At 37.0% G+C, this 24,796-nt stretch overlaps 1 protein-coding gene and 1 long non-coding RNA gene across 4 annotated transcripts in view; one reads left to right on the top strand and one right to left on the bottom strand.

The window, feature by feature from the left end:
* Nucleotides 1–24,796, top strand: part of MTTP (microsomal triglyceride transfer protein) — a 121,313-nt gene that overhangs the window by 53,091 nt on the left and 43,426 nt on the right. For all 3 annotated transcript variants that reach the window (XM_077142719.1, XM_077142720.1, XM_077142718.1), the window contains exons 9-17: nucleotides 698–866; nucleotides 1,753–1,860; nucleotides 10,669–10,881; nucleotides 12,428–12,639; nucleotides 14,846–14,943; nucleotides 15,046–15,167; nucleotides 16,961–17,188; nucleotides 21,401–21,525; nucleotides 23,249–23,419. In XM_077142719.1, coding sequence (XP_076998834.1) covers nucleotides 698–866; nucleotides 1,753–1,860; nucleotides 10,669–10,881; nucleotides 12,428–12,639; nucleotides 14,846–14,943; nucleotides 15,046–15,167; nucleotides 16,961–17,188; nucleotides 21,401–21,525; nucleotides 23,249–23,419 — 1,446 coding nt within the window. The remainder of the gene's footprint in view (nucleotides 1–697; nucleotides 867–1,752; nucleotides 1,861–10,668; nucleotides 10,882–12,427; nucleotides 12,640–14,845; nucleotides 14,944–15,045; nucleotides 15,168–16,960; nucleotides 17,189–21,400; nucleotides 21,526–23,248; nucleotides 23,420–24,796) is intronic.
* Nucleotides 18,511–23,260, bottom strand: LOC143668119 (uncharacterized). Its single transcript, XR_013168311.1, has 3 exons — nucleotides 22,858–23,260; nucleotides 19,134–19,217; nucleotides 18,511–18,697 (listed from the first exon to the last, which is right to left on the bottom strand). It is a non-coding gene; the product is annotated as an uncharacterized LOC143668119 (long non-coding RNA).

Here is a 24,796-nt window from a genome sequence, read left to right as displayed (position 1 = left end):
AGCCTTTAATCTGATAATAGTCTTCGTAAGTTTCCTTGAAAAATTTCTAAATCACAGTGAGCGTGAAGCTTTTTTTCGGAAAGCATTTTGTAGGACTAGTGGAAAGGGGAAGACACTTTGGAAAACACCATGAACTCCAGTGTCACTAAAGCCTGGGTTCTAGTCCCAGCTACCATTTACTAGCTATATAACTTTGAACAGATGACTCATTATTTCTAAGTCTGTTTCTTCATATGTAACTGGAAATATTGATATTAAATGTATAGGGATTTTCAGGAGGTTACCTGAGGTGATAGTATTAATAACAGCTACTACTCATTACGTATTTGTGCCAAGCTCTATTTGAAATTATTTACATAGATTATGCAATTTAATCCTCCTAACAATCTTGAGGTAACTAGTATTTTAGTCCCATTTTATAGATAAAGAAATTAAAGTAACAAGAGGTTGCGCATGTAAAATTTCTAGTGCAATGATTACACATTCAACCCTCAATACATTATCTCTATTCAGCCTCTGCCTCATTCACCACCAACATGACTAGTTTTTTGTCTTATCCATTGGATTGTCTTTGTAATAATAACATTTCGTATCTACGGAAAAATAAAAACAGTGGGGAGTCTGCGAGTGGTAGAGATCTTTAATAATTCCTTCAACATTTTACACACTGATATCCATGGCCATGCTTTTTTTATAGACCTCAGCTGGTGGATGCTGTCACCTCTGCGCAGACTCCACACTCATTAGAAGCTATTTTGGACTTTCTGGATTTCAAAAGTGACAGTGACATTATCCTTCAGGAAAGGTTTCTCTATGCCTGTGGATTTGCTTCCCACCCCAATGAAGCACTCCTGAAAGCCCTCATTGTAAGTCGTCAAATGGACAGTGGGGAAAAAAAACAAAAACAAAAACAAAGTCCTCAGCTGCTTTTAAGCTTTTAAGAATCTAAGCAATAGTGAAAAGCTGCTTGGTCAGAATGAGGGCTGCAAACTGGAGCCTCTGATTATTCGTATTCAAAATCTATTAGACTATTTCCTGTCCACTCATCATTAACTTTGCAGTAAATCATTTCATTTAAAAACCTTCCTTACCATTCTTCCAAATAACGAACTATAAATTATGGAAATTTAAAAGATGTGTTCACTTATCATATACTGTGACATAGTTATGACAAAATTTCAAAGAGGAAAAATATTTATTATGCTCCAACAATCAATTTTAAAAGACTTGTTTTGGCTTCAAAAACCTGTGGTATTTAATACACAGTATATTGAAGAGATACAATTCTTCCAATATCAAAAATTTTACGTTAGAAACAAAAGCTAGGCTTTTCTTGGATCTCAAGATTAAATTCTAAGTGCTTCTTATGTTACTAGAAATGATCTGATGGAAAAGTTTGTAATCATTTTTGGAAAATGGGCCTATTTGAGAATTTAATAAGAACAACTAAACCCCTCTTCAACCATATACAAAATTTTACAGATCAGTTTTGGGCTCACTAACCCAATAAATCCAATTCATAAATTCCTAAGAAATTCACAGACCCCAGGTTAAGAATGCCTGGAAAGAGAAGATACTATTAACTCTTTATTACAAAGCTAGATAGTGAATTTGTAACTGTCCTAAAGCAAAATTCTGAGTTTGCAATCTAGGAGGATAAAAACATCTCCCTCTGGCATTGGCTACTTTATTCCTGAATGTAAAGTGTTTACATGTTTTCGGTAAACTATTTTATTCCTGTTTGGCTAACAGACAAAATATCATGGTTCCTTTGGGAGCAATGACATCAGAGAAACTGTAATGATCATCATTGGGGCCCTTGTCAGGAAGTTGTGCCAGAATGAAGGCTGCAAACTTAAGGTAAGTGAGAATCCAATCCCATGTATTATATGATTCCAGACCATCCTTTTAATGTGCAGCATGCTGCCCATCACAAGTTCATCTAATTCCTCTTATCCTGCTCTACTTTCCCTATTTCAATAGTGATTATTGTCATATAAAGTATTTTGTAATTAATTTTTTATTGTGATTTATTGTTTATTTGTCTTCACTTACTAGAATGTAAGCTCCACACAAAATATATATCTTCATTTCATTCAACACCAACCAACACCAATTGTTTTACTGCTTAAAACAATACCTGGCACATAGATAATGATTAATAAATACTTATTAAAAAGTGAGCAGTCTATTAATCTCTCTATCAGTATATACTTAGTGAGTACCACCTGTGCTTGGAGTGTGCTTAGTGTGTATGGTATAGTTCTTGTTCTTGTTATAAGAAAAATATTAGAATTCAAGACTATCTTCTAGAGCAGAACTTTGTCTGTATGTAGTAAGTGTGGTTTGCAGTTTTAATGGTAGAAATTTAGTTCTCATTATTTGGAATTTTGCATTGTTTTTTTAAAATTTCATTTGCTCAAAGCTTCTCCATTTAAGAAATGTATGCATTTCAATTTTTGCAACTTCCTCATGAAAAATAAAAGACAAAAATACTTACTTTATAACCATAACTAAATATGGAAAGTCCAAATGGATTAAGAGGCAATACAACCCATCTTTCAATAATGCAAATAGATTAAAGATGCTGAATATACAAAAGCATGGTCTTTTTTTCTGCCCACATTTATTATACAGCCAACTTCAAGTCAGCATTTTTCTCTAACCCAGACAGATATCGCTATATTATTTTGCTTACTAAGTGCTTTTTATTAAAAACAATAAGGAGAACATTCTTGAAACAAAATGGTCCCCAAAGTGGCACCTCACAGCTAGAATGTAAAGTATAAAAAAGATTACTAAAAAAGAATGGTCTTGAAAATGTTTGAATATCACTTTATTAAATACTGGCCAAAACCAAATTTATTATTTTTATGACAATAAGGAACTATGACTTTTTGTATTTTTTTTAGTTTTTAAAATTTTTTTGAGTAACTGATTTACTTCAGCAAGTTACATAGTAAAATATCTTGGCTAAAGGCCAAGCTTATGCCTAAAAACATCCATTCAGCAGATTTAATGAGCATCAACTCTATATGAGGTGCAATGCTAATCTCTGAGTATAAAGATTCTGAAGATACTATACCACTCTGAGAGAACTCCTATTCTAACTAATATAAACAGATACATAATAACATTGAAATATGTGCAAAGTGCTCTGAGAATACAGAAAATGCAGTCATATATTCTGTTTGGGAATATTGGAAGAGTTTTCTTCAAAGTGCTACTAGTTCAGCTTAATCTAAAGAGTTTTAGGTGAACAGATGGTAGCACAGAATGAAAGGCATTCCAGGAGAAACAGCAGTGTATGAAAATGCCCAAAGTCAAAATGGACCGGGTGTGCTTGGAAACAGAAATTCTGTGCAGCTGGAGTACAAAATGCTTATGTTTGTGGGGACAGATAGATGGAAATGAAGAAACAGAAAAGAGGGAAAGAGAAAAAAGAGGCTGAGTGGATATTCATCAATGGCAAACTAAGGAGTCTTTCATGACAAACCAAAGACTCTGGCCTTCATTCTCTAGAAAGGGAGACCAGTAAGGCTGTTAGGCAGATGAATGACATGGTCAGATTTTTTATTTAGGAAGAAGCAAAGGAGTATGTCAGCTGGAGTCAGTGAACTCTGATAGGAAACATTTGCAATAACCTAGGTACAAATTAGTAAAGTTTCGAATTAATATAGGAGCAGTGGAGTAAGAGGAGGCAAATTCAAGAGCCATTTAGGGGGCAGATAGTATTTAGTGGCCAATGGGATGTGGGGAATGAGAGAGAAAAAAGAATCAAGGTGTCTGAAAGCTTCCCGGTTAGAGCATTAGGTGAATGGTGGTCCAACGACTGAAGCCAGATTTGTAGAGCCAGGTTTGGGGGTGGAGGAAGGTAGAAGTAATTTGTTTGGGTCATGCTAAGTCTGAAATCCTTTGGGCCACCACAATAAGTTATCCTGTAGGCAGATAGCTGCAGCTCAGAAGAGGACTTAGGGCTAGGAGTAGAGAGTGACCGAAATCTTGCCTTGGGAGAGAAAGGGATTTCACTTCAGCATGAGGTGAAAACTGAGCAGATTACCTTTGAAATTCTTCTGATAACAGGACGGCCTGGTTTTCAGCACATCTTTAAAGTTGCCTTGTAGGTAGCTGCAAACTATCCACTATCGCTGTCATGACATTTTATTAATGCTTTTGAGAAACTTTTTTTTCTAATGTATCTTTGAAAATAATGAGACTTGCTTCCTGCCCCCTCCCTGACTGTAGTAAATATTCAAATTTTCTTTTCCACTCTCTGGTTTGGAATACTCACCTACCTTTTGCCTAAGTCAAAGACATATGAGTAGAAAGAAAATGACATATTTTAAGTCCATATTTAAGAAATCTGCTAGCCACATATTTGTACTGCCCAAAAGGAACATACCGTTTTATCAGGGGTTATGGTTTTTCAGCATTTTCTATCATGAAAGCTGCTGCCATATGACAATCAGAATAGCAGCTAGCTAAATTCATAATTAGTATTAAATCCATCCCATCTATTTTTTTTCAATTTGTTTTTTCTTTACATTTTGACGTATTTTCTTCTTTTTCCCCAAATTTGTATTTTAAAAAATTCAGACACAGGAAGATTGAAAGACTTGGCCTGGATTCACCAATTGTTAACATTTTGCCATAGTTGCTTTATCTTGTTCTATTTTCTTTTTTTCCTTTTTGTAGGGGTGAGACGTGGGTGGGGGCTTAAACCATTTTAAATGAGTCTGACACTTTACCCCTAAATACTTATTACTTGGTGTTTTAATTTGTAATCTGCCGGAATGTAGTATACCAGAAATGGAACGGCTTATTTTATTTTATTTTATTATTCATTTATTTATGTGTGGGTGGGCACCAGGAATCGAACCCAAGTCTGTGGCATGGCAGGCAAGGACTCTGCCTGCTGAGTCACCGTGGCTCAGCCCGAAATGCGCTGCTTTTAAAAGGGGAATTTATTAAATTGCAAGTTTATAGTTCTAAGACTGGGAAAATGTCCAAATTAAGGCATCCAGACAGAGACACCTTAACTCCAAAGCAAGGACCAATGAATTTCAGGGTATCCCTCGTTTCTCTCTCAGCTGGGAGGGCACGTGGTGATGCCTGCTGGGTTTCTCTCCATTTCATAAGGCTTCCCCTGGGGGCGTTTTCCTTCTGCATCTCCAAAGATCTCTGGCTGTATGGACTCTGTAGCTTTTTCCAACACACACACACATATGCTCATTTCTTTTTCTCCTTTTTTCTTACACAAAAGATAGCATTCTTATATATATCCTTTTGTATCTTGCTTTTCTACTTAATACCATACCTTGGAAATCATTCCATACTGGTTCAAAGAGAACTTCTTCATTGCTTTTTTTTCAAATTTTGTTGTTGTGTAACAAAACATATATACAAAGCAAAGAAAGAAAAACAATAGTTTTCAGAGCATTCTTCAATAAATAGTTACATGACAATCCCAGAGTTTGTCATGGGCGACCATACCATCATCTCAGATTGTTCCTTCTAGCTGCTGCAGGGTATAGCAGGCTAGAAGGAATAAATACCTTTTTATCATCACAATTGACTTTTTTTTCTTTTTTTTGTGAAAAATAGCATATATACAAAAAAGCAATAAATTTCAAAGCACATCCAGCAATTAGTTGTAGAACAGATTTCAGAGTTTAGTATGGTTTACAATTCCACAATTTTAGGTGTTTACTTCTAGCTGCTCTAAGATACAGGAGACTAAATAAAAAAAAATCAATTAATGATTCAGCAATCATATTCATTTGTTAAACCCTACCTTCTCTGTATAACTCCACCATCACCTTTGATCTTTCTATCCCACTCTTTAGGGGTATTTGGGCTATGGCCATTCTAACTTTTTCATATTTGAAGGGGCTGTCAATAATATGGGGTAGGGAGATAGAACTAACTGATGATCTGGAGAGGCTTCTTTTCTACTTACATAAGCTTCACGAAAGTAAGCCTCAAGAACAAAGGCTTGGACTATTGATTTGCATGTCCCTAATGTTCGACACAGTATCGGGGGATTCCCTGATGGTAAAGTTTAATAGTTCCATATTTTTTCTCCCATCCTTCAAGGGACTTTGCCAATACTTTTTCATTATCTGCTTAATATATTCTAGATGTATCCAGACATTACATTAAGCTATACAGGATTAAAGGCCCTCATTCTTATTCTGGGCTCCCTGTGTTTCAGTTGGTCAAATGAGCTATTCAGACAGGTTGTGTTATATTATGTGCTACCAAAAAATTAGGTTCTAGACAAAATAAACCTTTCTTCTTTCAGACTCAAAGAGTAGGTGGGATTCTAAAATATAGACAATGTCTTCCTTACGCCTGTGTTCTGAATTACCTTAATCCCAACCTGATCGGATTTGTTCTTATCTCTAAATACCAGGTTATAGATATATAAAACAGCCTCTCAAAATCCAGAAATAATAATTACCGCTCCAAACTGAATGTGTCTACTATAAGAACTTACAATCTAGACCCCTGTTTCCTTACAAGCATTTTCTAAAGGAGACCATACAATAATTGTTCTTTCGTTTCTGGCTTATTTTGCCTCACCAAATGTCCCACAGGTTCATTCTCATCATTACATGCCTCATGACTTCATTCTTTTTTGTAGCAGCACAGTATTTGGTCCTATATGTACAATGTCGTTCACCCATCTGCTTCTCAGTCAGTGCATCCATCAGTCACCTGCATTCATCATGGATCATGTATAATGCCCAAAGTCCACAATCCATCAGTACTCTCAATTTTAGATAATTTCGTTGTTCCCAAGAGAAAAGAAAACCAATCAACACACCATCACCAAATAAGAAATCTAAACTTCCCCTTAACTCTTGTCCCTCCCCCCATTTCTTACCCTGGTGTTGCTGTGGTAGTGCTGATGTTTTCCTGTTAGATATAGCTTCATTATTTTTTACAACTGCCTCATACTCCACCTTGACAATGCACCACAGATCATTTAACCCATCTCCTGTGTATGGTCATGTAAGTGGTTTCCACTATCTTGCTATTACAAATAATACATAAATTAATATCCTTAAGTACATTTTTTTTTTAAATGTGCTTGGAGATGGATCTTCAGGGATGGGTTGCTAGGTCAAGATTCAGTCTGTTAGTTTGCAAACTGCCTGAATAACATATACTAGAACTGGAACAGCTTTGAAAAGGGAATTTAATAAGCCACAAGTTTACAGTTCTAAGGAAGTGCAAGTGTCCAAATTAAGGCACCAACAAGAGGTTACCTTCACTCAAGAAAGGCCAATGGGTCAGGAACACCTCTGTCAGTTGGGAAGTCCTGTGGCTGGCATCTCCTGGTGCCTTGCTCCTGGGCTTCATTGATTTCAGCCTGTTCCTGTGGTGGTCCCTCATTTTACTTCTCCATGGCTGGCTTTCATCTCTTGGCTTCCATTGGCTCTCTCTAGGTTTTGGCTTGCTTAGCAGCTCATGGCAATGTCTTGGGCTCCAAGCCTCTACATCTGCTCTCTCTGTCAGCTCTGAAGCTTCTGTCATTTCTGTAGGCTCTGTTGTTTCTATAGGCTTCTCCAAAATGTTTTTGTCTTTTAAAGGATTCTAGTAAATTAATCAAGACCTACTTGGAATGGGTGTGTCACATCTCCATAAAGATAATCTATTCAAAAGATTCCAACCCATATTGTTAAATTGGGATTAAAAAGAAATGGCTGCTTCCACAAGATGGAATCAGGATTAAAACGTGGCTTTTCTAATTATGGAACTATTAAACTTTACCACTGGGAAAACCCCTGATACTGTGTCAAACATTAGGAACACCCAAATTGGTAGGCCAAGCCCTTGTTCTTGAGGCCTTCTCTTGTAAGGCTTACGTAGTAGCAGAGAAGCTTAGTATACCTTTAGGTATGCCTAAGAGTTACTTCCCGAGGACCTCTTTTGTTGCTCAGATGAAGCCTCATTCTCTCTCTAAACCCAACCCTGCAAGTGAAACCACAGCCCTCCCCACCACATGGGACATGACATCTAGGTGTGAAAGTCTCCCTGGCAGCATGGGAAATGACTCCAAGGGATAAATCTGGCCCTGACACCATGGGATCAACAATGCCATCCTGTTCAAAAGGGGGAAAAGAAGTGTAACAAATAATGTATCAGTGGCTGGGAGAGTTCAAATAGAATTGAGAGTCTGCTCTGTAGGCTGCTCTTATGCACGCTTCAGTTACACATTGCTACCTATCATAATTACCAAATCCCACCCAAAACCATTCCTGCTAATCCTAAAGAACACTCAGGGCATTATATGATATTCTACAAAGGTTCCACGCATTAGGGTAACTTTCCAGAAACTTACAACCTCTAGATGGGTCTCTGGACCAAATGAGTCCTGAAATGCAGAGGGCCCAACCTCTCTAGAACATCAAGTAGTTCCATCCCCCTATCCTATATTATCAACAGCCCCTTGCAACATGAAAAAGTTAGGATGGGCATAGAGGGGGAGAAAGACCAAAGGCAATGGTGGCGTTATACAGAGAATATAGGGTTTAACAAATGAGCATGACTACTGAATTTTTATATTGACATTTCATTTGTTTAGGCTTTTTCTGATTAAAATTTTTTTCTGATTTATTTAGGCTTTTTCTGATTAGAGAGCTTATTTTAAAGTGTCTTGGAAAGTGCCCTAGTATCTTAGAGTAGCTAGAAGCAAAAACGTAAAATTGTGGAATTGTAACCCATACCAAACTCTGAAATCTGTTCTACAACTAATTGTTGTGATGTGCTTTGAAATTTATGGCTTTTTTGTATATATGTTATTTGTGCTGGTTTGAAAGGATGTATGTACCCTAGAAAAGCCATGTTTTAATCCTAATCCCATTTTGTAATGGCAGCCATTCCTTCTAATCCCTATTCAGTACTGCATGTTGGAAACCTTCATTAGAATATATCCATGGAGATATGACTCACTCAAGAATGGGTGTTAAACTGGATTAGTTGGAGACATGTCTCCACCTATTCTAGGTGGGTCTTGATTCATTTACTGGAATCCTATAAAAGAAGAAACATTTTGGAGAAAATGGGAGATTCAGAGAGAGTAGAGAAGGATGACAGAATACCACAGAACCATGAAGCAGAGAGTCGCCAGCCAGCATCTTCTGGAGATGAAGAAGGAAAACGCCTCCCAGGGAGGTAGGGAGGAAGCTAGTAGATGACGCTGTGTTCACCAAGTGCCCCTGTAGCTGAGAGAGAAACCCTGACTGTATGTTCTCCATGTGCCTCTCTACTTGAGAGAGAAACCCTGAACTTCATCAGCCTTCTTGAATCAAGGTATCTTTCCCTGGATGCCTTAGATTGGACATTTCTATAGACTTACTTCAATTGGGACATTTCCATGACCTAAAATCTGTTAATTTGCAACTTATTAAATTCCCCTTTTTAAAAGCCATTAAGTTTGGTATATTGCATTCCAGCAGCTAGCAAACTAGAGCAGTTATTTTTCACAAAAACTAGAATAAAGGAAAAAAAACATGGCTTTTCTGGGGTACATAATACTTTCAAACCAACATATGCAGTTTTATCGGTTTTGCCAAATTATCTTCCATAGGAATTGAACCCCTGGATACTTCCATTAGCTATGTGTGTAAATGCCTATTTCCCCCAGCCTTGCCAAGAAACTGTTTTTCCGAACATTTGAATTTTTTACCAATCTGATCATTAAGAAATAGAATTTTTACATTACTCCCTGCATTCTATAATCATATCCTCCTTCTTCCACAGTGACTAGAACATCAGTATAGTGATTCATTTTCTTAATTTAAAAATGCACAATTACATGTGAAGCTAAGCATCTTTTCTTCTATTTAGGGTCTTTTGTATCTTTTTCTTTGTCTCTCCTGTGTGTGTGCATGTACCTACAGCATAATTTCAGAGTTCCTGAATCATACAGCTGAATTAGTTCTTAGGGATCTTTATTTTAAAGATAAAACTGAGGCACCTAAAACATAGGTAGTGACAAAGATTAAATCAGGACCTAGAAGTCCCTCCTTCTGGTTTGGTTTTCCATTAAACTGTTGACTTGTACTCAATTTCTTTTCCTGTCCAGGCCAGAAAAAAAAAAGGTTTTTTCTGATTAAAGAGCATATTTTAAAAGTATCTTGGAAAGTGCCTGCCGTATAGGAAACTCTCAAAAATGTTTCTTAAGCTGTATGGTAACATTGATCAAATTTGTGATTGAGTAGAGTCAAGCACTTTCAAAACACTTAGTATAAGACCTTATGGTTGAGCTCTAAGTGCTTCCATCAAAGTTGTTACTTAAAAAAAAGGTGTGTAGGGCCACATAGGCGCCATCCAATTATTTCTCTAGAAATTCAATAAATGGGCGATTTAATAAATAATCAATCACATTAATCAATCATTTTTAAAATGATTTTATATATTCAGAATGTGTTCAAAAGTAAATGTCTATTATTAATTTATCCTTATTGTTTTTGAAAGAATGTGTTAGTATATGTATTTTTTTTTGTAAGTACAGCATCTTTATCAAACTTTCATTTTGTGCTTCATTCTGGCAACCGATGCAAAACTGTAGGTTGTTTTCTCGGACTCAGGAATGAAGCCAATCTTGTCCAAGCCTTCTTAATGCATGGTCATACCTATGTCTGAGGTATTTTTCAGGCAGTGGTCGAAGCCAAGAAGTTAATCCTGGGAGGACTTGAAAGAGCAGAGAAAAAAGAGGACATCATTATGTACCTGCTGGCTTTGAAAAATGCCTTGCTTCCAGAAGGCATTCCACTGCTCCTGAAGTACGCGGAGGCAGGCAAAGGGCCCATCAGCCACCTTGCTACCACTGCACTCCAGAGATATGATGTCCCTTTCATAACTGAGGAGGTAAAACCCCAAGAATATATGCAGCATTCACAACAACAGCAGAAAAACATGCCTAAGCAAGAGTAAAATGCAAATTCCTCTCGTGACCCCATTATTTTTTTTAAAACTGTCTTTCTTTTTTGCTTAGAAATAACTCAAACTGGATTTAAGGTTTTTTTGAAACAGCCTTGTATTTATAATAGATAATGTCCTATATCCTGAAGCGTAAATATTAAAGCATATTCTCTTATATTTAGAAACAAATCCTTTTCAGAACGGTCATTACATTTCTGTAAGGTTTTAAATGCTGAAAAAATTTCAACACTAATACTACCTTGTTTCTATAACACAGTTGTTGCTACAACTACATTTTCAGGAAGCCATCAAAATCAAACTTTTGTTAAGGCATACATTGTTTATAAATCTCAGAATAAACCGCTTGCTGTGAATGGTGTTTCCAGTTTGCAGTTTTTGTCAAATTGTCAGTAGACTACAAAGCAAAGTAGTTAGGGTCACAGGATTTTTTTTTTATTAGAGACTTTGTGGGTTTACAAAACAATCGTACATAAAATACAGGATTCCCATATACCATCTTATTTTATTAACACCTTGTGTGAGTGTGAAACATTTGTTGCAATTAATAGTACATTGAAAAAATGGTACTATTAACTGTAGTCCATGGTTTAACTTAGGGTTCACTGTTTGTGTAGTAAAGTTCCACAGATTTTCTTTAAAATGTTGATTCTGTTATCATGCATACAACCCAAAATCTCCCTTTATAATCACATTCAGGTATACCTGAGGGTCAGAAGATTTTGAGACAGAAGGACCTATGCATAAATTCTGGCTCTGTCTCTTTTTATTTTGCTCTTGGTCACTTAACCTTTATATGCCCAAAAGCAAGTCCAAGATTTGAGGGAGTTAGAAAAAGGCAGAAGAGAGTGGAATTGAAAGAAATATTTATAAATGTCTAGTACAGAATTTCACACCTTGCTATTAGGAGGCAGTCTATTAACCAGTGAAATTGTTCACTGCCACAAAATACAATTATTAAGGAAAGTTTTTTTTGGTGTTAATGTTTTGTAACAAAAATGGTGAAGAGGATTTTGAGGAACTTGACTGTAGGTACATATCTTTTCATGTATTCATCTCTCACCAGAGCCCTACTGCCACATGGCAGTTGTACCCCTAAAAGTCTGTATTAGGTAACATGAGATTATTCTGCAGTAACAAACTTAAAAATCTCAACAGTTTAACAATGATTTTTCTCATTCATACTATGCCCAATGTGGGTAAGGGAATATGTGGCCCCAAGTTAACTATAGTAGCAGAGGCAAGAGATGGAGAAGTCACATCAGCACTTAACTACTTCAGCCCAGAAGTGACTGCTTTCCATTCTGTACACAGTCTACTAGCCAGACCTAGTCACATAGCCCCAACCTATTTGCATAGGAACCTGGGAAATGTTGGAGCACATGTATATTTTAATGGACGTTTATTTTCTGCCGTAATGTCAATTCCAGAAATCTAGATATGCATTAATCAAGCTTGATCATCTTATGAACAGGTGAAGAAGACTTTGAACAGGATATACCACCAGAATCATAAAATTCATGAAAAGACTGTGCGTACCACTGCAGCTGCTATCATTTTAAATAGCAATCCAACCTACATGGAAGTAAAAAACCTCCTCCTGTCTATTGGGGAGCTTCCCAAAGAAATGAATAAATATATGCTTGCCATTGTCCATGACATTCTGCGTTTTGAAATGCCTGCAAGGTATGACGCCACGGTCACTGATTTTTCAAGCTTGTTTGCGTGTTGGTGTGATAGCCATGTGGCCAACCACAGGGGTAGGCCATTGTACTAGGCTATGTTACATAAAACCAAAGAGTTTGCTAAATTACCCATAAGAGAACTATGTAGTGGACCACAGAGAACAATTTCACTTTGCAGTTTGATTTGGAAAGTATTCTTTTTCTTTGGTGAATATATATTGCCAAATGTTAGTAATCTTTAAAATTCTAACTATTTTCAACAGGACTATTTTTACAGATAGCACAACAAAATAATGTAAGCTTTCAACCAAATGGTCTTCATCTTAACTTTCCATAATTTAGGGGTCTTTAGAGCCTCATTTATCACAGATCAAATGAACTTACCATTTAAGTTAAAAATCTTAGGAGTTTCCCGGTGCCTGTCCATGAAAAAAAAAAAAAAATCTTGGGAGTGACCCACATTTTAAGACTTCTAGATACGAAGAGAGGGATCAGCAGACTTCACCGCTCTCAGTGAGTCTCACTGGTTTCATCTTCCTGCTAGTTTTGAGTCTCTCCTCCCTCAAGTCACTGATACCATTCTTCAAAGTGGCTCTCCCAAAGCCCCTCTACTCCTTATTGGAATCAGAGGGCCAGAGAAGGAATTTCTATTTACCCTGAGTTACATGCAGACCACTCCCCTAGGAAAGTTACAATTTGAACATACTTAGTAGTAAAGAAAAACAGAGATCTGGGAGGGCAAAGATAGATAAGGAGAAAAGAAATAAGTACAGCAAGAGAGGGTAGTAAACGAGAGATGGAAAGAACAACAAAGAACAAGAGAATTGAAGGAACAGAACAAGAAACAGGAGGAATGAGTAGAACACAAAAAAGAGCAAGAAGAGGAAAGAAGAAAAAAATAGGGGAGTGAGGGAGAAAAGAAGCAAAGTCCATTTGCAGCCATGTATCTCTAGTGGAATGAATTTGATCTTTCTGGTTTTTTGTTTGTTTGCTTGCTTTTATGAGAATGGGTGGAGAGGTGGCTCTATTTACTGCTTTTGTTTTTTGAAACTAGTCATTCAGGGAAGAGCAGAGGCAGAAATGGGGTAGGGGCAGCCTAGAGAACATGAGAAACCATAAACCCAGGCCAGATTCTCAGAACCCATGTTGTTAGAGTTGGAAGGGAAGTTAAAGACCACCTCACTAGATATCTTTTTCTGGTGTAGGGATTTACTCTCTTGACAAAGTCTTGGTTGTCCCAATTTTGGTTGCAGTTTTTTCCAGTGGCAGAGAGCTCACCCACCTTTGAGGCAATTTGCTTGGGAGTCTAATCATTACTTCTTTGTGAAACTGAAATCTTCTCCATAATTTCTGCCAGTTGGCCCTGGTTTTATCACTGAATCAAAGCTGAATATCTAATCCTTCTTCTCTCCACATGGATGCCCTTGGAATATTGGAGGACAGCTATCATGATCTTCTTTTCTTCTCATGTATAACTGAGTGACTTTGGGGAGGGGAAGGGGGAACCTATAAGATTTCCATTCCTTCCCCCTCACTAATTTTCAGATCTATTTCCAGATTCCTTTAGTTGATTATTTTGATGTTTTTGTTGTGTTTTCATAATTTTATTAATAATGATACAATTATGGCTAGGTAATCAGAAATGAAAATATCTCAAAACTACATTGGACTGGTAGATAAGATAGAGGGATTGGATAAGGATTAAGACTTTCTTTGGAGGAGATGATGGTTCATATATGGGTTTTACTGAAGTGTCTCTTTATTTGGAAACTACATAAATATAGAATAATTTCACTGAAATTAACTGTTATATATTATTAGCCAGTGATGACATTAAAGTGTGTAAAAGATTTTTATGCAACCTCCCCCACTTTGGTACAGCTTTCCTTTAAAGTTTTAACAATGGAACCATGATGATTCAAGAAAATGTGTTTCCACTCTTAAAGTGTGTCCACTACTTAGTCATAAACCATCTCACAGCTGGGTGCCCTCCTCTCACTGTTGTTTTGATACCAAACTAAATTTCAAATCTCTAAGGAATGAATGGGAAACCTAATGCTGATGCTCCAGCTGGCATCTCCCCCAAACATGGAGTGGCATGAAGAAAATTTGGCCCCCATTTGTGCACTGATATCGATTTTTTCCAAATCTAACTGGGAAGCAGATATCACAATGAGTGTGCAGCTTTTTCTTTTTATATGTTGCAGCAAAATGGTCCGTCAAGTTCTAAAAGAAATGATTGCTCACAATTATGACCGTTTCTCCAAAAGTGGATCCTCTTCTGCCTATACTGGCTACATAGAACGTACGTAACCCAAAAATGGATTCTCCCTCTGGGCTTCTCTCCAAATTTGTATTGCTGGAGTTGTTAATACGTTACTGTCGTTGATTTTCCTGTTTGTATTAGGTCATCCCCATTCAACATCTACTTACAGCCTTGATATTCTGTACTCTGGTTCTGGCATTCTAAGAAGAAGCAACCTGAACATTTTGCAATACATGGGGAAGACTCGTCTTCATGCTACTCAGGTAATTTATTTTCCACACATTTTGCCTAATTAAGTATGTAAGAAATGAGTCTGATATAAAATTGAATATATACTGATGGCAACACTAAAGAATGTGTAAGTTAATGTTAGTTTCTGGCATCTCTCACCCATGATTCCATCATCCGAAAGAGGCTGTAGGTTTAGAGTCTCAAAGAGTTCAAATATGAACTTACAAGCTAAGTAATTTGATTCGCTAGACTTGCCAAACATCCAGTTAGCCTTTCAAAGATACACATATTTACAAAATTGAATTCATGCTAGTATTTCTCACATACATATTCTATAGTATTTTATTTTTACTCATGGATAAATTCTTAGAATCCCAAATGTTTAATTCTAGAGTATATTTTTCTTCTCTGGGTATTTCTATGAAAACATTGAAACTCCTCATAATGAAAACCTTCATAACAGAATGTGGAGCTCTAAAAGTCAATCCTTATTCTCCCAATACTACTAGGAGAAAAAAGAATTAAGGGGGGGCATTTGGCAGTAGGCTGACTTCCATCCCTTTAAATTTATCCAAAATAGGTGACAATCTATAAAGGCTTCCTATTTATGGAACATGCTTCCTTTTTTAGTTGTTCTGCATATCAAATGATAACCTTTAAATATGTTTGTCTAAGCTTAAAAAATTACCCAGAGCTCCATAAATTGGAGCTCTTATCGATATTATATTACTACACCATTTGTTAATACTATAGTCAAAATGCTATGTCCCTCTGTCCTTAGGAATCACCATCTGTTTCCTGATATGCACTCTGAAATGCCAAGTACCCAGTGGCTAAGGGACTGTGTTTGAAGGAGAGAATACATGTAGATTCCTATCTGTCTTAGTTTGCCAAGGTTTGCTATGACAAATGCCACACCCTGGCTGGAATATATTGTCTCATCATTTGAGAGGCTAGAAATCCAAAATCAAGGCATTGGCAAGACCATGCTTTCTCCCCAAAGCCTGCAGCATTCTGGTGCAGGCTTGCTACAAATCCTTAGGGGTTCTTGGCTTGCATCTCTGCCTCCTATCGCATGACAATCTCTTTTTCTTTGGGTCTGCTCTTCTGGTTTCCACTTCTGGCATCTTCCTTTGTCTCTCTTACTGCACCAGAATTTTTAATACAGTCATATGAATTACGACCCACCCTGATCCAATCTGGCCACACTTTAATAGTAACATCTTTAACAGATCTTATTTACAAATGGGTTCACATCCTCAGGAATGTGGATGAAAATTAAGAACATGTCTTTTGTGTGGTATATGATTTGATCCCCAATACTATTTGATCCCCCAGTACTATATATGACAGAAATAAGTTTGTGCACCCCCTTGCATTCAACTCTTTTTTTTTAAACTAGAGAAGAAAGCTTGACATGGAAATCCACGGTTAAGAGAGTTCCATTTCCTCTCATTGCAGTTCTAGGGTCTGCTCTGACTCTCCCAACACCTCTCCCTCTCCTGTCGGGCTATGGAGTCAGACAGAGGGGTTTGAATTCTGCCTCTCCCATTTCACCAGATGAATTTGAGCCTATTTTTCCTCATCTAAAAAATGGTTAAATCATATGTACTTCCAAGGGTGATTATGAGGATTAAATGTAGAAAACAAACTGTCCTTATATCAGGCATACAGAATGTTTTCTTTTTGATTGGTTTTGCTTAGTCTCTGCAGATTTTTCAACTTGTTACCTCAAGAAAAGTTCTAGCTGCAGCTCAGAAGCCTCACCATCTCTTACAGAACAGGCAGGTAGCTTGTGTCATGTACCTTATATTGTCTTCCCTAGGTGGTCATTGAAGCTCAAGGACTGGAGACCTTAATTGCAGCCACTCCTGATGAGGGGGAGGAGAACCTTGACTCCTACGCGGGCATGTCAGCCATCCTCTTTGATGTTCAACTCAGACCTGTCACTTTTTTCAGTGGATACAGTGATTTGATGTCCAAAATTCTGTCAGCATCTGGTGACCCTGTCAGTGTGGTGAAAGGACTTATTCTACTAATAGATCATTCCCAGGTAATTAATTCATTCTGGAAATATTTATCGAGTCCCTAAAATGTGTCAGGTACATTTTAAATGTACTCTCTATGCTCAGAGGAAATGAGACAAAGTGCCAGCTGTCTTGGTTTTTCTCCTTTTTCTCCTTTGCTACAGGCAAACAGAGTTTTTTTCTGCAGTTATTAGTAGATTAAGCGGCCTCCTCATTGTTGAGGCAAAAGTGAAAATATTTGCTGACAGAAGCACGGACTTACTTATAGGGACTTAATGAGATGTAATAGAAAGCAGAGTAGCATTGCTTGGTCACTTGACTTTCCTGGTCCAATAGATTTTATATTTATCCTGAAGGTAGGAGCCAAAAAGATGGTTTATAAATTACAGGCGTTATTTATAATGACAATGATGATAAAAATCCATGTAGTGGATTTTTGACCTTTCTTTTCCTAATTAGCAGAGTCACAAGCAACTGTTGACATCAGCCCCGTGTTTCACAAACTTGACCTAAAATTTTCATGTTTGCAGAATCTTAGAACGGTTCTTTCATTCTTAGAGAACAGAAGTACTTTCTTTCTCTTGAGCCATAGTCTTCAGTATGGCTTTCCTGTATTCCTCAGTTCAAAATCTGATGATATTGCACTAAAGTCTTACAATACTCTATTCTATAGAGTTAAGATTTAAATGACCAAGATACTACAGAATAGGTGTGGTCTGACTAATTGGACTTCCTAAGAAACAAAAGAGGGTTCATCAGAATATCCTTTGAGTTTGAATATTTGATGTTTAAAACCTTTTTTAAACTTACTAAGCATAGCAATATAAAAACTGGAATATTTACTACATAAGATTCTATGGTGAAACAGAGATCCCAGTGCACTCTAATTCATATTTATGATACTAAGATATATAAGAAGATTGGATTAAAATGTTACAGATTCTAGGACTTACTTGTGGAAGTTTGCTTTTGTGGTTTAGTAAATTCAAAGGAAACAGCCCAGACTTAAATTTTGCTTCCACTACTTCCTTGCTGTGAGCTGTTGGACAAATATTTAATTTCTTTATACTATCATTTACTCCTTAAAAAGTGAGTCATTTGGAATAGATGATCCAAAGAGTTTACCAGATTTGTTAGTTCTTTGTCAGATAATTTGAAGATTCTAATATTTACTGGGTACTGCTTGTGAAATCATAGATTTTAAGAGCTGAGAAAGACTGTTGATACAAGGTTTTACTAAAACGCCTCCAAACACCATTGGTTGGGACTGTATCATATTCTCTGTCTTTGCTATTCCTCATAGTATATCAGAACAGCTGTATTTAACAAAATATCTAGTTCAGAGTGACTTAACCAAATCGTTTTATTTTTATTGTGTAAAAATAATTGGAAGTAAGCAGTCCGGGAATGATACGACTCAGGATCCAAGCTCTTTTGCATCCAAGCTCAGCCGTGCTTACTTGTGGCTTTTATTCTCATCCTTGTTCCTCGTGGGTATATAATGGCTGCTTACTTCCAGCACTGCTTCCTCATTCCTAAAGGGAAAAAGGGAAGGAAAAGGGGCAGCAGAGTCTGCCTCCTTTCCAAGAACTATCATGCGAGCCCTACCAAGAATGTTATTGGCCAAAATTGTGTCATGTGGATGTCTCTAGCTGCAAGGGAAGCTTTAAATAGTTGTTTCAGTGGGTGTATTGACACTCTGAGCAAATTGTGCTTCTGTTCATATGAATGAAAAGAATAGACTACCGGCAGTGATTGCCCTACCTCTTAATCTTCACAGTCATACGTAAAAAAACTGTTCTCAAATTATATCACATGTTAGCATTGCATGTTTCTATTGCAGTGTTACCTCTAGTGAGATGCACTCTTAATGAAAGAATCCTCTTAAAATGTCATAGAAATGCCAAGGAAGTAGCCTACATTTAAAGGACAGAAATAACAGTTCGATACCATCTGTATGTAATGACTTACCAAAAATTCCTGATGATCTGAATCTGGGTATAAAACTTGATGTACACGTAAATTGTAGTTTAAATCAAGAATGACGGACTTTTTCTATAAAGATCCAGAAAATAAATATTTTAGCCTTCGTAGGCCATGTGGTCTCTTTTGCAGCTATTCAACTCTGCCGTTATAGTGTGAAAGCAGTCATTGGCAATATATTAACAAGTAAGTGTAACTGTTCCAATAAAATGCTATTTACAAAAACAACCAGTGAGCCTGAGTTTCCTACAGGTCATAGTTTTCCAATACCCACTGAGAGTATCTTGTAGAATTTTGATGTTCATTAAACTAGAGCACTTAAGGCATATTCTAAGAGAAAAATCATTCCTTAGCTCTATATTTCAGATGGAATGTTTAGGGTTACTATATAGATAAGCTGTTTGAGGCCCCCCTGGCTCTATAAAACACTCCGGTAATGCTATCCCAGCTTCAGAAGTACATACCACTCTAGGTCAAGTGCTGACATTGAAGAAAATTTTGGCAGGGGATAGCCTGTCACAGCCACCAGGGCAGATGGAATTACTCTGTGCTTGCTCTCCCTCTCTCTCTCTCTCTGGATAATTGGATTATTCTTCAGAGGACAAAGACTGATGAAGTCAGCTTAATAAAGGAAACCTCTTTAGCCAGCAAAGAACATATTTTCCTGAATGGAAGTTAATGCGATGAGTTATCAAAATGTTAATGTCTTAAAAGAAACAACTTTGGAAACAAAAGTAAAAGGTGGAAGCGATCCCATTATATATAAATGTAAAGCTCCATTATCTTGTTCTTCTAGTTCATAGACAAGAATTTAAATATGCATTTTGGGTCCTTTTTGTGGCATTTTTAAGAACAGACTTCCTTGCACATCAGGAGAGAAAAGACAAGCATGATTTCATGATAGCTATGTATAAAGTAGAAAAGTCTGGATTTTCATTCTGGCTCTATGTGTAGCCTGTTCATTGCGTCAAGAATCAAATGCCTTCATCCAAAGTGTGTACTTCAGATTGAAAATGGGATCATGCCCCAATCATACTTTTTTAGTACAATTGATAGTAAACCAAGTCCTTTGACTGAGATTTCCTGCCACATTTTTTTGGGAAGTGGCGATAACTCAAGGAGATCAACACTATCCTTTCTAAAAAGTGAAATCGTGGCATTTATAGTTGGCAAATTCACAGCTTGTTTAGTCTGAGTAGGGCAGTTACATAAAGAAGTTAGTCATTCTATCAATGCCATGAACTCAAGGTCTTTGGAGGAATATCAGAATCAAGGATACTGAGCCTTTTTCTCAGAACCATTATCACCTCCAACACTGTCCCCATGCAATCTGATTCCAAGCTAGTTGTAAAGGTTTCCGGCCAACATCACCCAGTCAATGTACACTGAAAATGCAAGATTTAAGGCTAAATTCTAGCAAAAAGCACAAAACAATGGGTTTCAGGCAACCAAAAAATTACTCAGATGGACTATGTTTGTAAATTATTATTGTTCATCTAATTAAATGTCGAGTTAATGTTGGACTTGACTTCTAATTGGATGTCATTCCAAATGTCAAACAGTTAGGTATTAAGGCTTAATTAAATTGCTTGTCTTCCTTTCCTAGCTTGACGTAGGTGACTTCTGGGATTTGTATGTTGTCCCCGCAGTTTTTGTCTTGTTTTTCCCTCACCATCAGGATGCAGTTGTCCATATTCAACACAGCACATAACTAGACAAGTGCTAAAGGGCATTCAGTGCCTTCAGTGAGATCCAGTGGTTCTCAAATTTAGGTAAATCAGAATCACACACATGGGGCTATGAAAACACAGATTACTGAGCCAACCCTCAGAGTTTCTTATTCAATAGGTCTGGAAAAACCCAAGAATATGCATTTCTCGCAAGCTCACAGGTAATGCTGCTCTTGTTCGTCAGGGGACCATACTTTGAGAACCCTTGCTCTTCAAGTGTGGCAATGACTGAAGGAAAACCCCCTTCTTAACGGGCTCTCTGATTCTCTACTCTTTTAACTGACTAAACTTTTTTTTAGCACAACAGCAATCTACTGCTGGTGATCAAGATTAGAATGAGGTTTTTCCAAGGCTAGAGAAAAACTCTAACATCAACACAACCCAAATGTTACTATCTACACAGGTAGTTGAATGTTCCTTTGGAAAGCGAGTTCACTAAACTGCACTATTTACTTGTTTGTCTATCTCTAGCTAGCTAGCTATTATCTGCTTAACTATTTATTTATTTATTTATTTTGCTTTTAGGAGATTCAGTTGCAGTCTGGACTAAAGGCCAATATGGAGATGCAGGGTGGTCTAGCTGTTGATATTTCAGGTTCAATGGAATTTAGTCTGTGGTATCGTGAGTCCAAAACCCGAGTGAACAATCGGTAAGCATAATATGTATAATGCTCTATGCAAAATACTGCAGAGATATATTTTGGAAATTTTTTAACCTTCTGACTTTTCAAAATTTATGTTTTTGATTAATAATCATTAAATCATAGAGTTGGAAGTGGCCATGGAAAATCATTCAGTACCTAATACAACTCAGAAAGCTGAGACTCTTCCTACTTTTAAAGATTCATAGACGGCATGGACTGTGGATGAGGGGCTCATCTTGATATTCTACTTTAGTAGTTGTTGACAGTATAAGGAAATTTTACTTTGCAGCAAACTTTTTGGCTTATCCTTCTTGCTATCTTTAAAACATTTTGTGCTTTTCTGCCTTCAATGGAGGACAAAAAGCAAGACCATCACTTCTGGGCAAAATCTAAGTCTTGAACATTAGAAGTCCTTAAGTTTAGAACTGCAGATGCAAGTATTGGAAAGAATGAAAAAGAAGCAAGGTGACCTACAATGTTACTAAAAGGAACCAAAGAATGAGAAATGGAACTGACCATCAGAGGGCAACAATACAATTCATGACTTCCTAATTTTAAGAAGAGTTAACTTTCTCTTGTTTTGTAGTATTTTCTAGACAGAAGCTTCCCCAAATTAAACCAAATTGAATTCTTTCAGATAGAAATCAATAGCAAAAACAAATACCTTGAACATTTAAAAGAAGAGTATATTCAAGAATCTATCAATATCCACATTGTAACCATTCTATATTCCATTTTCATTTGTTCATTCATTCATTCATTTAAAAAGTATTTCTTAAGACTTTGTTGAGTATGTCATCATGAGGTACTCTAAAAGAATTCAGAGATTAAAAAGTACCACCTCTGACTATTTTTACACTGAGAACAATAGCAGCAAGCATTTGAAATCATGCACAAAAAAAATTAGTACCCTATAAGAAAAACCATGGATATGTGACTTTGGTGGAATTGTAGGAGTAATTTCCCACAGTTTAATTTAAAGTCTATTATCAAATTAGTTTTGGGTTCTGGAGGTAAGCATTCTAGTGGGATTGTTTTTACTCTTCATTATCACCCAAGCCATATTCCCTCACCACTCCAGTCTGTCTATCCAGTTCTCTGGACCATCACTGGAGCTCCCACAGTATCTGTTTCTCCTGGGTCCATACTGTACATGACCCATGTCTAATACCAAAGGTTTCTGGTAAAACAATAGCTTTTCAGATTTCTTGGCAACCACAGATTTATATCTCCAGAAATTCTTTAGACAAAGTAGTGAAAGTGGAATATTTACAAAGAATATATTAGCTGCATAAAATTGCCAACAGAGAGATACTTAGCAAGAAAACTGTTACAAACATCAATTCACATCTTGGTGAGTTTAGACTTCCTTTTAAGGTGACCTCCCAAGAGAACTGGATTCCAGGAGTGTCTTCCTCTGGGCCCTTGGTATGCCCCTACGAAACAGCAGTAGTAACTGATAGACATATCCAGAGTTGAAAGCTTCTTTCCCATATCCCTTGAAAGCTGGGAAGGGTATGGGTGAAGGGCAAACCTTCATGGCCCAGTCCCTGGGACTACTCAGGCCCTGGTTACCAACAGGAACTCCAAGCACACTAGGTCACCTATCAGTCCCGTAAGGATTCCTTCCTTTCATCAGCATCATTAGTTCAGACCCTGTGAAATTGTAACTGTTAATCCAACTCAATCTAATCAGATGTTAATAGAGTATTCTTGTGCAAATTTTTAGGGTGGCCTTAGTAATAAATGGTGACATCACAGTGGACTCTTCTTTTGTGAAAACTGGCCTGGAAACCAGTGTGGAAACAGAAGCAGGACTGGAGTTTGTCTCCACGGTGCAGTTTTCTCAGTACCCTTTCCTGGTTTGCATGCAGATGGACAAGAGTGAAGTCCCAGTGAGGTAAGAAGCAGTGCTCATGAAATGGTCTAGGTCCACCGTGAACTTGCTCTCAGTTTTGAGCATTCAGTTTCAGAATTAAAAAACAATGGCTGAAACCTAGTGAAAGATGAGTTTTCTTTGAATAAGTAAAAGAATAATTGATAAAGCTAAGAAAAGTCAGTCCCTAGGATACCAAGAAACTCTAATGGCTAATATATGCAATTGTGGAGATAGTATCCAGTTCTAACCCAGAAATAACTTATGAAGGAAACAAAGGTATTTTATTTAACAGAGAAGTTGCCAAATGGTTTCAGCAAAAACACCAATTGCATATTTACTGTCTGGTGTTTCATAATTGTTTCCTGGACAGAAAGTTCAAAATAAAATACCTAGCAACCTGTTTACCATGGTTTAGGGCCCAAATGAATTTACAATTCTCAGGTATTCCATACAACTTCAATTTGATCTTGTTTAAATTTTAGCTCAAGCTTGAGTCTTGGAATTTTGAATATATTTTTTAATGCTTTCAGTAGAATTCTTAGTGTCGCAAAAACCAACCATACAATTATCCATGAAAGTTTCTCAACATCTCTTCCATTTCAGAGCTTAATTCTCATTTGCTCTGTATCCTTTGAATCATGTAACCATTATTTACAATACTACTGTCTCATGGAGCTAGAAGAACTGATTGAGTGCTTTGGATCTAGGCAGCATTGACACTTCGTAATAGTTGTAAAGGTCACTCTGACATGCATTATAACCATTAAAGCAATATGTATACTTAAAACAACAAGCCACATCTGACATCCTCTCCTCTAACAAGGTGGGCAGAGTTAAGCATCTTCATTAATTTACTGATATATCAAGATCCACATAGGAAGGCATGAATTGTATAAATATAAGTACAAATGTGAGTAGTATAAAAGATTATGGGTTGTAGCTAGAATATTAAACTGTCACTAGCTTATACTAACTAATGTTGAAAATAAACCTCCAAAAGTGCACACTAAAAGAAAAAAACTTCCAATTGTCAAAATGCAGCGACCACCAACCCAGCCACCTGACTAATTGATATAAATCCACATTTCACTCGAGTCAGAGTTCTGGGAATGTTTCCCTGTCAGCAGTCTCAGCTTAAGTCCAGTTGGACTTAGTACTTACTGGAAAGGGGAGTGTTGCCAAGGTGGGGCTCCTGGAATGAGGGGTGAAACACATAGCAAGGCCTGAAAAATTTAACAGCATTTCCAGAGAGTTGAAAAGAATTCAGCCCTTCATTCAAGGAAAATGTATAGCAGGATCACCTATTTCAGGCACGCCAAGTATATATCTGTGGGTGTTCAAAGAAATGGGGGAAGAAAATAACCCCCATTCATGGGAACGGAGGCTGGTAACCTTTGT

The sequence above is a fragment of the Tamandua tetradactyla genome, chromosome 24 (assembly GCF_023851605.1).
Source record: "Tamandua tetradactyla isolate mTamTet1 chromosome 24, mTamTet1.pri, whole genome shotgun sequence".
Lineage (NCBI taxonomy): Eukaryota > Metazoa > Chordata > Mammalia > Pilosa > Myrmecophagidae > Tamandua > Tamandua tetradactyla.
This window is presented reverse-complemented; position numbering and strand designations above follow the sequence as displayed.